Source organism: Cinclus cinclus, chromosome 3 (assembly GCF_963662255.1).
Source record: "Cinclus cinclus chromosome 3, bCinCin1.1, whole genome shotgun sequence".
Lineage (NCBI taxonomy): Eukaryota > Metazoa > Chordata > Aves > Passeriformes > Cinclidae > Cinclus > Cinclus cinclus.
The window spans coordinates 50634793-50649220 of NC_085048.1; the positions used below are offsets into that span (position 1 = coordinate 50634793).

A 14428-nucleotide genomic window follows, 5' to 3' on the forward strand; every position below is an offset into this window, starting at 1 on the left:
CACAAAATCCCGTAAGTTCAGTTGAAATGTCATATGTTTTTTTTTTGTTTCAATATATTGTCCCATAATCAATATGTCAAATTTAAAAAAAGTTCTAAATTTATTGATGTATCTTGTATATTTTCCAGGGGTCTTTAGATTCTTGTTGATTAAAAGAAAATTGTTATTTTCATACTCTGAAGCCATATCCTGATGCATATTTTGATTGTGGCTTTGAAGTCGTATATAAATTAGTGCTCTTTTCTTCAAGATGTACTGATGGTAGTATTTAATTCTGGCAGCTTTTCTCTAATAGTACATTAAACATGAGATGAAAGCTAACAAAGAGACCAATTTACTGATTGGAATAGCCAGTGGGTGCTTTATTAGCAACAATGTTCATTTTTCCTTTTGTTTGACCTTCTTGTCTGTGATGTTAAAAGCTGAGTAAGCCATTTTAATGCGTGTAAAACAGCCGTTAGAGCAGTTACAGAAGCCTTTACATTACAAATACCTTCATCACTGTCATCATCATCACTCCATACGATGTCAGACAGTAAAGAAAAAAAGCCATAAATCCAATCAGAAGACTCTTCCAGTGTCTCATGAATGATTCTCAGTGGTTCTGTGCTGAGCTTGTGAACAGATCTTCCTGAGTGCAGAGTTTAAAACAAAAGCAATTTGAAAAAAAACGAACCCAAACCAGACAACTCCTTCAGTAATAAAAGTTAATCTTCATTTTATACAGGACTACCTCTTCTAGCAAAAACAAGGATTGTGAATGTTAATTTTTATTATTCAAGCATTTGAGGACAGCTCTCCTTCCTGTGGAAGACTGGTATAAACTGTATCTTACTGCACTTGCTGTTCACAAGGCGATTAAGGACCCAATGTATGATTTGGTCTGATGTTGTACTCCAAGATCTGGCTCTCGTTCTGCGGGTTGGTTGGAAAAATTTAAGTATAGATTTAATTCTAATATTCTTCATTTTAGATAATCTCTTCATTTCAGCCCAGTTTTTAATCTGACTCAGATCCCCTGCCTCTTGATGCCCATCTAGAATTCAGTCCCACTCATGTCATATCTTCCCACTGAGCTCCTTCCTTCACACAAGTCATGGCTGAAGAAGTTTCTGAGCCTTGGATAAACTACACACACAGGTCATGTTGTTGTCATGGACCACACATACAGGATGGGAAGAAGAAAGCTGTGCATACTCAAGCCAAAATTAACCTGAGTTCAGAATAAACAGGGATGCAAATCCAGACAGTGGCACAGAGACAGCTGCTTTCAAACACATACTCCTGCAATTCAGGTTTTTCTCACACAACTTTTCTAGAATTTCTTTCATGTATACTTGTGCACATGTGCATACTTAATTTGTTCTGGTCTTACTGCCCCTGTAGGCAAGCAAACTGCAAAATAAGGAAGCTGTGCAACTTCACATCCTTCACCTTCCTGGAACCTCTGATGGAAGTGAGACTTGTGCTCCCCAGTGTATCCACCACCAGGCAGTGCAGCTATCAGTGGGTAATACTGGTATTCCCTTAAAGGCTTTTCCAGTTGGGATTTCTCTGTACCTGCCTCACTATTTCAGAGGGACTTTCCAGCCTCTGACAGACTTTTTCTTCTGACCATTCTGTACAGCAATTTTCTATTTTCTTGAACTTTGTACCAAACATTTCTTAGGAAGAGGGACAACCTCAGTCTATGTTACTACCCACAGTACATGAAACCGCAGACTGAGTCCTTGCCTGGTCTGTACTAAGGTTTTTCACAAACATAAACAACTGAAGGTGGACTACAAATTTGATTTAAACTTTTGGCCTAGTCTTGCTCCTAGGAGTTTCAATAGAAATAAGTACGCTGAATTTAACAGTATCAAGGTGGGAACCATACCTCTGTTTCACATTGCCTTTTTGTAGGTAAATATTTTAGTAGGAAGCTAAAGACCAATCTCTTCAGAACTACTTCTGATTGCAGTGTTCTGACTCACAAGTCAAATCTTAGCATTAATCAGAAGCAGTCTCACATGGAATTGCAGGCTAAAAATCATGTATGGTGCAGGTTTAAAGAAACATTTTCAGTGACAACAACTGTGTGAACAGTTATTTTGTGTAAGTGCCGTAATGAAACATAGATGTAGCTTTATTTGACATATAAATGCATCACTAAATAGTTCATTTTATTTCTGATTAATTATTCAGAAACACAGGAGACCAGTCTGACTTACTGTTGGTTTTCACCTGCTTGTTGATAATGCAGACCAAAGAAATATTGTAGTTAGTATTTTGTGAATATTTTATTATATAGGTACATGCTGCTGAGCAATCAGACACATCAAATAAATTAAAGCTGTGACATAATTGCAAAAAAAAAATAGAGTACTACTGTGCATGTTATTTTATTCAGAAGATTGAGTAGTAAACCAGCAAATATTTACTTTGTTTAGCATGACAATTATTTGTTTGCATTGTCTACATGTATTGAGATATAGAGATTTAATTTTTTCAAGTGACTTGCCACAAATTTTCTTCTCAAGCATTAACCAGGAGAAGGTATACCTATAGTTGTGTTCTTCAATATTAAATCTGTGACCTGACCCCTGATGCCATTTGCACTTTATGCTAATCTAGAGGTGCTAAGGATACTGTCAAAGTGGACTAATAGATTGGACATGGCCAGAGGAGACTTAGCATAATCAAGATTTTGATTCACAAGCAGGGATGGTTTAACTTTGGACAGCTGCCTTGATTTTCAGTGTGGCTATCCACCCTCCTTTTACCCACTGGTTGCTTAAGGAGGGCTCAGTTGCTTTTACAGCCACAGGTTTTACAGCTGCAGGGACTATAGCTGTAAACTAAACAAGAACTGGTATCAATTTATTTTAATATACTGGTCTATCAACTAGCAGGTCAAGAACTGCTTCTGCTTCACAGGTAGCAGAGCTGTCCCCCCTGGGTAGGCAAGGGAAATGCTCAGAGAAGTGCAAGATCAAGAGCAGAGGAAATTATTCCAACCACCCCAAGGCAAGCCATCTTTGCTGATGAATCAGTCTTCAACATCATAGCCCGGTCATTAATTCATAACATCTTCATACTACGCTATGAAAAGGGATTAGAAATTTTAAGTGTCCAGAGGCAAAATTGTCCAGTCATGCCTATGATAACAGACCCAAGTTGTAAATCTTGTTTAACATAGAAAGTTTAGAAAAATTGTTTGGAGCTGTGTAGAGGACACTTTCAACATATTTGCAGAATGAAATTTTGTATTCAAACAGATACGGTGAGCTCACTTGAGATCTGATGCAAGTGGCACAGACCTGGAAAATAATGTCCTCATGCAGAGATCTTCTGTTTAACTTTTGTTGTGTTGCCACTGTTTTTTAACAGTAGTGCTAATAGTAATGATGTCTTCTAGAATTCTTAAGAACACCACACCAAGTAATGCTGAAGTGAAAATTACAACTGATTAAATCCATGCTTTTAGTTCTCCCAATGACTTTGACAATACCAGATCCTACGAGGTCCCTAGTAGAATGAAATACAATTTAAAAAAAAAGGAAATTAAACAATTCTGGTGTTAACAAGTACAGAGAATGATTCAATTTACCTCCCACACATGCAAAAAAAAAAAAAAAAAGAAAAAAAAAAGACAACCATTTCCAAAAGATCTGCATACTCTTGCTTAAACAGTAAAGCTGAAATAATGCCGATTTTCATAGCAAAGTTTTAGTTTGATTTTTTTCTAATTTAGAGATGTCCAGCAATTGAAAAGCATGATGAGATTTTTTAAAATCATCTTGTGGTCAAGATATTCAACTGGATTAGTATTCTTCTATCCAACTTCTCATTCCTTAGCAAATCTTAGAAGACTGATTATTTTAAATGTTAAGCTCATGATATATTTCTTTTACTAACGTATGGTGTGTAATATAGAATTTGTAACTAATCTGTAGCTGTAATTAGGTTTATTATAGATTAATGTAATTGATCTAAACTGAAATTAATACATCATATATCACATAAAATGCATTGCTCTGGAAGTAGAGGGGGCAGGGTTTTGAATCTAAACTGTAAAAAGCCTTTATCAATACAGAATATTTCTCAGATAGTTACAGACTTGTGAAAATTTACTTTTTATTTAACTTTTAAATGGGGATTGAGCCATTTTTTTAGTCTTAGATAAAATAGTAAACAATTAATAAATGCCTGTTGAAGGAGGTGAAAAGAAGTAAATGGTTACTCAGGAGGTTAAGTTCTGATATGAAACCTACAATTAATATTGAAGAATTTAGTGGACTCTATGCAATTTCTTTTAATTAACATTTAAGTTCAGATTATCCTATTGACTGAAATATACCTTCAGAAAGCAAGTTTCTTTCTTTCCTCTGTTTTAGGGTTACATGAATTAATTTCCAAAGATACCCACTCCTTTCCATTGACTAGAAAGGAAGTCTGAAAAATTAGCATGAACATGTCAGCTTATTTTCATATTACTGAGGTATGTGACATGGATACTGCTAGTAATGCTGTTTCAGATTTAAATCCTTCTTGTTATTGTACACTTTGGCTAAGCACTTAGATTTGTAATTTTACATTCATAATTAATTCCAGGTCTATACAACTATTTACCTTGATAAATTACTTACATTCCAGTTCAACACTGATTCCACAAAAATGCTTTGCTAGAACATTTTGTCAAAGTCTTTTATTACTTGGTACTGTATAAGAGATGATTTTCATATCAGTAAAAGTTCCTCTTTTCTTGTGCTGGCATGTTCACTGCTATGAGAACAGTTCTGTTTTCAGAGGAAACATCAAAATTCCAGAACCTTCTGGAAAATGCTGCAATTTGGAAGAATTAAAGATGACAGAGGAAGAATTCCATAAAATGGAAGGAATTTGTATACTATCTTTCAAATAAATCTTATTATAGGACAACTCAGTTGGATTTGATTGGAGAATGTTTGTTAGCTGTTGGAGATATCTGAAAGATTGTTGTGATTTTCTGTACTAAACACATGCAAATATCTTTAAAATAATTATTTAACAAATAGTTTCAGATGTGTTGCAGGTATTAAATATTTCCAAAAAATCCCTATGTAATTTGAAGCAGCACATCAAGTGCTAAGATTCTTTGTAGTTCTCTATCATTACTGGCACAGAAACAGTAATTTGTTCAAAAAATGTGAGAACAGCTGAAAATTGTGAGACCATACTGGTCGATTAATTTCTTCATTTCTGAAGTCTCTCTGGCTCACAATCTTAGTTCCAAATAATTTTAAAATCTAGATTTTAACCTTAATGGTATTTAGTATCGCACATTTCACACAGCTCCTTGAAATCAGCCAATGACAAAGTTTTCAAGTCCTGCAATTGGCATTAGGTATGATCTTGGTAACAAGATTATAGAAGGTAATTTTGACAAAGTGACAAAGCATTTTTGAATAGAAGACCTTTTTTTTTTTATCAGGACTGACAATGGGTACTTTATAAGTAAATTTTGGATACAAGAATTGAGTAATCACATGGTACGATTTGCTGTAGCCTCTCAAGCATACTTGGATAATAATCTGTGTCATTTATTCCTGTGAAGCACACAATAAAAAGTGATTAATTAATTATCTAAGCAAATCACTTCAGTCATTATCCGAGTCTTAGTAATTTTGTCAGAAATGTAGTTTCCCATCAATCTTTACTGCTTGTCAAATGCTTAAATGTATAGTCAGAGTTCAACCTATGTTAAGGTAGCTTTTTTTAATGAATCGCAGCAAATTAGGTAATAATTGTTGGATTTTCATCTATTACATATTTTGACTCCAGTGAATTGAATGCAATTAAGTTACAAATGATGGTAATTATCTGGTGCAAAGATTGATCTATAAGATATAAACTACTTCATTGACACTGACAAGGTACAGCTGATGAAGACAGAATTTCTATTGTGTTTGATATAATACAAAAGCATAACACTAGCTTGCGGTAATAAAACATATCCTATCTTTAGTAAGATATTCTATTATAAGTATAGAGGTCTATATTTTAATTTGAAAGTTTATATATTTGTAATTTTCTTTCTTTCTGCTTGGTGATCTTTTCAAAACTAGCATCTAAGATACTGAACTCAATATACACATAGTCTCCCATAATTAACATGCCAGTTTATCAATACTACTGTCCTTAGGTTTTACATTTCTGTTTCAGGGGCTAACAATTTTATCAAGTTTATAGCTCTAAACCATAAACAGGTAAAACTCTGGGTGATACCACCGAATTATTAGTATAAAAAACCCACTAATTTAATTTTTAATTATATTACATATAAAAACTGTCAAAGAAAGTGCAGTCAGCTTTCTCAGTAATTTCCATTTTATAATTATATATCTTGTAAATATTAAGACTACAGCCTGTAACTGTCTATTTCTAGTATGAACCATAGATAATTATATTGATATTAAGATCATAGAGGAAACCTCATCTGAAATTGAACAAAAAGTAATTATAACTAGAATTTACTTCCCAAAATTTAGAATGAATTTCACAAACTCTCACAAAGTAATTGAGTAATTTCAGGTCCATTTGATACAGCCCTAAATGTCAATAAGAATGTATGTTTAGGATGGGCTTTAAGTGTAGCTTATATGACTTGATATCAGCTGGAAGGTTTTGATTTGATAGCTCAGATCTTCATTAGGTGGTATTTTCTGAAACACAATTTATCTAAAATAATTTGAAACTTTATTTTTTCTCATTCTGATGGTTCAGTTCTCTGACTAAGAACACAGATCTTCAGATTAACAAGCTGCTAATATTTGCACAACAGCATTTTTAAAGGGCATTTAAAGTGTAAAATTAGTACCTCAGCTTTACACCATTTCCTGGGACTCTCCTGGCTGGGGGCATCTCTTAGCTGTCAGATCTATTTCAAGCATGATGTGAAAATGAGGAATAGGCTGTTGCAAGCCCCAGCCAGGCCGAGTTGGGGTTAGATGAGTAGCAGTGCTGCCGTGTCCTGGCCTCTGCCCATGCTTTGTTATCATCCACACACATATTCAGAATACTGCAGGCAGAAGGTCTTTACCAGGTGGGAAACAGGGATCATCGCAATGTTGTGAATAGGTGGCTATACCTGATGGCAGCAGGATGAACCCCAGAAAGGTCAATAAAAAAAAATGAAGAAACACCATTAGCAATCATGAATGTTCTCAGCTGTCTCTTGGCTAGAGGAAACATTTAAGAAGTGAAGTGAGGAGTTGTTTAATCTCTTTGGGGCTGCTGTTATGTGGCAGAAATTTGAGTTAATTTCAAAGAGTAACAATATGCTGCAGGTATGTGATTGTGCAGTGTGAATCACAGCAAGGCAAAAACGTGGTCAAACAAAGCACATTATTTTCACAAGTCACAATCAACTTCTATTGCTGAAAATAATATATTATATATACGTGATTCTAGTTTAATTACTTCAGTTTCTTCAACAGCAAATAACCAAAGAATTGCATCACTGCAATTGTTACTGAAATGAATTATTGGTTTGATTTTTTTGTTTAAAATTAGGAATTTCACAGGTACCATTATGTACTGGAAATTTGTTTTGTGTCTCATGAAGCATATTTAAGATTGAATTCTCCTCTTAGATCCTTCCCTGTACATTGAGATGGTTTCTGGAATTTCATATTTTCAACTACATAACCTTGCAAAGTTTGATCTATCAAAATTTATCATCTTTTGTACGCTGGACCTTTTGGGATGAAAGCAGCACTTGCAATACTGCAATAGTTCATAGACTGAAACATTCTTTTCAGTATAAACTCATTTGCTAGGGGTTTATAACTCAGCTATGAAATCTGCTGGAGACAGAAACATGAGAAACCAGATGTCATCTGAGCAGCCCTTCTTTAAACTGGAATTGGTCTTAAATCCCTTGAATGGATTTTATCATGGAAGAGAGAAAAATGTTTTGTAGGTTTTAAGTACATTAATTAAAGTATCATATAATTGAATTAAGAAATTCATCAAGAACTTTGAAATAGATAAGCTGTTCACTCATGCTTTGAATTGACATTTATAAATACAGTAAAAAATGCATTTCAGAATACTATACCACTGTTTTGATAAATTCCAAAGTAGGAGATTTGTCTAGGGCTTTGCATGTTTGAAAAAGAGAAAAAAATGATTTGTTCCATTAAGTTTTATGGTGGTTTAAACTAATCCAGAAGTTCATTCTTTTTACTGACTAAATGCAAAATTTTCAGTTTTAACACAGGTAGATATATAGTCATGAAACACAAGAGCAAAAATAAGTAAGTACTCTCTTCATTTTTGCAGTTCTTAATATTTTCCAGAGAACATTAGACCAACAGGGTGACTACAGTGAGATGATGTTGCAGGGTAAAAATGAATGTGTATATTCCTTATAATTATTATACACTCCCCAAGGCCAGGGGGACTGTGACTGCAAGATGACAATAAAAATGACCACAAGTTTAGGCAGGGAAATGGTGACTTCATACTCTGTTATTCAGAAGCTACTATGGGAAACCCCACAACATTTGGCCAGATGTTTTGCATTAACTTAAGAAAATATATCATTAAATAAAGCATCTAGCTGGAGGGGAGCTCCATGCGCTGTTAATTCCCCATTCCTAAAGGCATTACCTCCACAAAGATCTGTCTTTGGTACAGGTCTCTAAAAAGCCTACTTATGTGAGCAAAACAAATTAGCCCCAACAAAGAGCATACTCATGTTTGGGTTTTTTTTTTTCTCGCTTATGAAATCAGCATGGCAAGCTCATTCTGCTAAGTGTGTCTCTGTGTGTTTTCTATATTTTCACCTATATTATTTTGAAGGTAATTTTGGGTTTCATAGATTTGGTGAGGCTTCATTAGGTTTGATTTAGTCTGGCCTTTAGGTGACTGGCTAAATCACTGTCAATTTACTCTGAATATTGAACACTCTGGATCTGAAATTAGGGGGATGTTAATTAGCTGTAATTGGTCACAGAGATGGCAGGGAATTTTGAACGCTCTATTAGCCCATTAGCAAATATGGATTCCTGGGCCATCAATTTTAAGGACTAAAACAATCTTAAATTACTGAGTTGCATTTACCAATTAAAATGTATAATCCAGTTATGTGTACAAGAAATGCATGAAATACACTCATGAATTATGAAGCCAGTTAAAAAGGTGTGTTTTCTAACACAAAGTATGGAAGTAATTAACTGTTGCAAAGCATACAGACATAAAACCAAAATTATTTTTCTTCATTTCTGAAAATACTGAAAATATATGAGATCCTTCTATGTGATATACTACTTATTCCCTATTCATACACGCTGTGTACTGAATAACATTTTTAGTTTCTTCTCTCAAGCTTTTGTAATGCATGTCACCTTCATACCATGGTAGAAATATTTCAGTCATGTTCATAGTTGTACAATACAGTATGATAGGAATGCAAGCATTCATTTGATTCCTCAAAGGAATGAGCATAATGCACTAAAGCACAACACTGCAAAATTTAATTTCCTTCTTCTGGGTAGATAGAACAGGGGTGAAACTTTCAATACAGATCTAATTCTTGTCTCATACCTTCCTCCACATCCACCGCTAAAGGAAAGCTGATTTGCAGATTCTATCCCTGTCCTGAAAATATTGACACAACCACCCAGGAAGCAAAGCTTTACACATGCAACCCATGTGTAAAGGGTATAAAGGGTATAAAGGGTCCCCCTTTTATGATATATTTTCTATCATAACCAGAACCTCCTGAATAATACAGAGTGCTATAGTATTTACAGCCATCATGTTCTGGACATGTAAAATTATGCAAAACTGTATCTTAAGTCTTTCTGTGAGCATACCTTGAATTTATACAATCCAACTTCACTTACCTAAACCCTAAGGGTTAACCTCTCTCAGTCTCCTTCAGTTCTATAAGCTACTTCACAAATGCTGAATAAAGAGGACCAGAAAAAATGTAATTTAGCACATATACTTTAGGATGAAACTAAATATCTCTTTTTGATATCATTCCGGGACAAATTTAATCTTATATAAACTGTCAAAATTTCACAAACTTGATAGTTTACTTTTAAAAGAACGTGAAACCATAGAAATCAAGATGCAAAACCTAAGGGTTGTCACTCTAATCACAGAGGGTGGTGCGAAGTTCATATTGATAAATTAAAAGAAAGTGTAAGACCTAAATACATATACTGATAATTTATGTCTTTTGGAACTATTTGCCTTTCAGATAATGAGAGTAAAATTGTTAATCACTGAAGGAAAAGAACACTCAGGTTCAAGTTCAAAGTACTTCCTACTCAGCTCATGTGCAGTGTTTTTACTGAGCTCCATGAATCTCTGTGTATTCTAGGCAACTCATAATCCTGGGCATTGCACTTCCTATATTTTCCAGAGGTTAGCAGCTCTGTAGTGTAATCAGGGGGGAAAATTCCATGTCTATTCCTCAGCCACACAGTTCCCTGACTGGTTTACCAGGTCAGCCTGCTCCTGCTTTCTGCTGCTCTCACTCCTGTGCGCTGCAGTCACTGCTACAGATCTGCTGTGGAGATGGTCATTTCTGGCACAGACACGTAGTGCAAGTCCCTGTGGGAGCCCATAGGTCAGAATCCTTTTTCTCTACTTTGTAAATACCCTTCAAAAACCTGCAGGATGCTCCTCGGTCATCCTCTTGTCTCCTCTAGGCTGAGTTCAGCTCTCTCAGCCTGCCTCATTCATATGCTGTGCATACTTTCTGAACTTGAACTTCACGGAACTTCAGGTAGAAAAACGGGAAAGAAAATGAACTGGCTTATGAAAGGCAATTGTTCTTTGAGGAAAAATGCACTGAATTTTCTGTGGTTTATAGATTTAAAATGCATACAGGTGAATATAATTTCCTTGGCATTTTTCATTTGCATTTGAAAACTAGGAAATTCATATTAATCATGCTTGCAAAACTAAATTTACATTCCTGAATACAACTATTTGCTCTTTTTATTTAGATCTGTTTTTTCAAAGAACAATATGAAACTCAAGACAAGAAAATTAATGGGTTTTAGATTTAAGGAGCCATTTAGAAATATGCTCCAATTTCGACTTTCAGTATGAAAAGGCAGCCTTATTTCCACTGTAGCAAACTGTCCAAAAGTGAAAATCATTCTTGTATCAATAATGCCAGCTATGTGATTCTATGTAAAATCTTCAGCTATTTCTGGGTGTTTGGTGTCCAGACTAAAATCTGATGCTCATTTTGGAAAGATCTCTCAAAAATAACATTTTGCCTTCCTGGTACTCCAGAGGTGTCCTTCTGAAAGCAAAGACAGATGAGAAAAAAATCTAAGAAAGTTTTGTGGTACATTTTCTCCACATTTCAAGCTCTGTGACATCTATTGATCCAGGATTTGTTGGTTTCTTTCAAGATCTATATGTGTTTCAAAAGCTTTCTAAGTAAATCTTGAAGTCAATATTGATGGACAAAGAATAATCTATGAATTTATCAGCAAGCTAATAAGGTCCAGGAAATTTACTCAAAAACATCAACTCAATTTCTTTTGAATTAAAAGGCTGAAGTCCGAATTCCAATACCTAATTAATTATTGTGTCAGATGTGTTAACTTTACAGCTGGAGTTCTCATTTTAGGAAGACAAGGACCCAATTCATTTGTTTTGTGGTTCACATACATGGTTCCCTATGGTCAATGGCTGTTAGCCTCACAAAGGTTTTACTACTGAAGGCCTGCTGAATGCTACATACCCTTTACAAACATAGTTAGTTAATTTCTTTTTCATTATATATCATTGCCAGATAAAACACATAAATACCGTATTTCCTTCTATTTGCTATGTTTTTTTTTCTGTTCCTCAATCAGAATCAGAGTCTTTGTACCACCCACTTCATTTTCATCTTTGTCCACAGTAATCAATATGTATCCTAAAGCTTGATCTTGTTCATTTATCTAGCCAAATCTTAAAACTAGCTTAGATTTACTGCCTTATTGAAGACAAGGCTGTATATTAGCTAATATTGAGAATCTGGTCCTCTGTACTTACGGGTTTTGAAGATCAGTATTAGGGTTAGCATGTTCCTTCTACATTTTTCTGATCATTGAACTGTGCAAGCAGATATCAGAATACACAAGGCAACTATTAAAGAGTTTATGTTTCTGGAAATCTGAACTAATACTAATTTCCTTTTTCTAGAAAAAAAATTGTGTAGAAATTGGAAAACAGAAATCTGACAATACTTGCTCATTTACTTTTTATATTACAGTCAACATATTAATTTTCCAGGATAAGAATGGGCTACAAAATGGAGAGACTTAAACTGTAAAGGTGTATGAGGTGTAAACTAATGTGTTCTGACATTTCTCACAATATCTTCTCTTTTGTTAAACTCAGCAGAGACAGTGTGCTGTCCCCAAGGAGGTGAGACACAGGCATAGTTATGTAATAGACGCTGCTTAATAAATTTTTAAATTTGAATATACAAGATGTCAAACAGAATATGCTGTTTTACCTGCTAAGGTTTTGTAATCCACCAAGTCAAACATTACAATAGCTACTGCTGACCAGGTAACAATCAGAGCAACAACAAGAAGCCATGCTGCTGGTGAGCTGAACGTTGTCACTAGGTCTTCTGTCACTGATTTCTTGCCCACTTTCATGGATGATGAAGGAACGGATCCGTTCTTACCATCAATTATCGTCGTGGTTGTAGACATGTGTCCTATACAAGCAGACAATATAGAGGAAAACAATGTAACAACTTGGAGCCATAAAGCGAAGAATATGAATGCTGTTTTGAAATTGTTTTTTGTCAGAATGTTTGAAATAAATATAAATGTTGTATTACTAAAAAAAATGGTTCTTGCACTTTCTGGAAGAAATAGTCACAACCAGAATTTTTTTGTTATATTATGACATTTTTTTCATCTGCCACAAATAGCTACAGGCCTAGGAGAGTGATTGATGAAAGCATAAAATATTATTACCCTCCAAAGAATTGTCTTGTTACGGGCTGTAGGCCAGATTTCAGGTGATGTGATTAAGTGAACTTGCATTGACTTTAATGGAGCTAATGCATCTATGCCACGTGAGGTTTGGCTGGAATTCTGCTGTGAAGGACATGTATCAGTAGTAATAAAAATACATATACTTCATTTAATCTAACAAACACACTAATTATTTCCATGTCCAGGATCCATAAAAGTTGTGAATAAGACTGTAGGTGATTTTTAAATGCCTATGTTTGTGGATTTTTTCTTAATGAAATAACCTCCCCAGAAACAAGTTACAATGCCAAAGTAGACTTAATTCCAAAAAACATAGGTTTGGTAATAAAAAGCTGGTGGGAAGTTGAATGCTACTTAACTAAGTGACCAGCTGACACACATTAATTAATGGACAGTAATAGTAGTGAGTTAACCTACTTCTTCCTAAGGTATTAAAAATGCTAACTCTGGACACAAATGTTAATTCTAATACAAACCAAAATTATAGTAACAGCAACCCAACTGTATTTGCAAGTTCTCAGCTTAATCTGCTTCTTAAAATACATTTTGATAACCTAAACAGTCTAGGGAGGTATTTCTTTTTTTTCCCATTAGATACAATAACAATAGGAAAAGTATTCCGTTCACTACAGCTCAAACTAGTAGAAGACCACGATATCTCCATTTAGTTTGCATTATCTTCTTGTATGCTGATGTTAAAATCTTCAAAGATATGTTACATGTATTCTTGGTCTGTTTTTTGACACCAACTTTCATAAATTAATTTTGGTAATTTAAGGGACCCTTGACCACACAGACATCTAAAATTTCAAGGAATCAGGTGACAGCGGGTTTGTGCTTTATGTTTGTCTTCTGTCACATTTGATACAACCTATAAAATTGATATTTTCTGTGTGACAGGGTTGGTCTATATGAAAGTAAGCAGAATCAATTTCATTTTTGACATTGAAAATGAAAATAGGCACTGAGAAACTTTTGCTGGAGCTAAGGTACAGGCTGTTGAAGACTTTCCAACATTTACCATCACAACCTGTATTTAGACTGTCTTTGAGAATCACAACATTTATATTAAAGAAACATATGAAGAAAGGATAAAATCATTAATATTACTCACACACACATACATTTTTTCTTCCTATTTTACCCAAACAAATCTTCCAGTCCTTATGCTTATGAATACTGGCTTTGTTCCTTTCCTTTAGAACATTAAAGAAATATCCTAAAGTGATACTGAAATGCCCCTTTATGTATCTGACAAAGGCATAAAAAATTGAGAAGGACAATTTTGGTGGAAGAGGTTCCCTAATTCTTAATCTGTCATACCTGTTCAGTTTTCAAATTCATACCTTAATCTTTTATAGAATTATATTATTATATTATATTATATTATATTAATTTATTAATACATTGTATTAATAAGTAGTTAT

The 14428-nt window shown here is 34.4% G+C and overlaps 1 protein-coding gene across 1 annotated transcript in view; it reads right to left on the bottom strand.

The window, feature by feature from the left end:
• TRDN (triadin) overlaps window positions 1-14428 on the bottom strand; it is a 222980-nt gene that overhangs the window by 173009 nt on the left and 35543 nt on the right. The window contains 3 exon segments of the mRNA XM_062488974.1: window positions 494-631; window positions 7064-7105; window positions 12506-12715. Of these exon segments, the coding sequence (XP_062344958.1) occupies window positions 494-631; window positions 7064-7105; window positions 12506-12715 (390 nt within the window).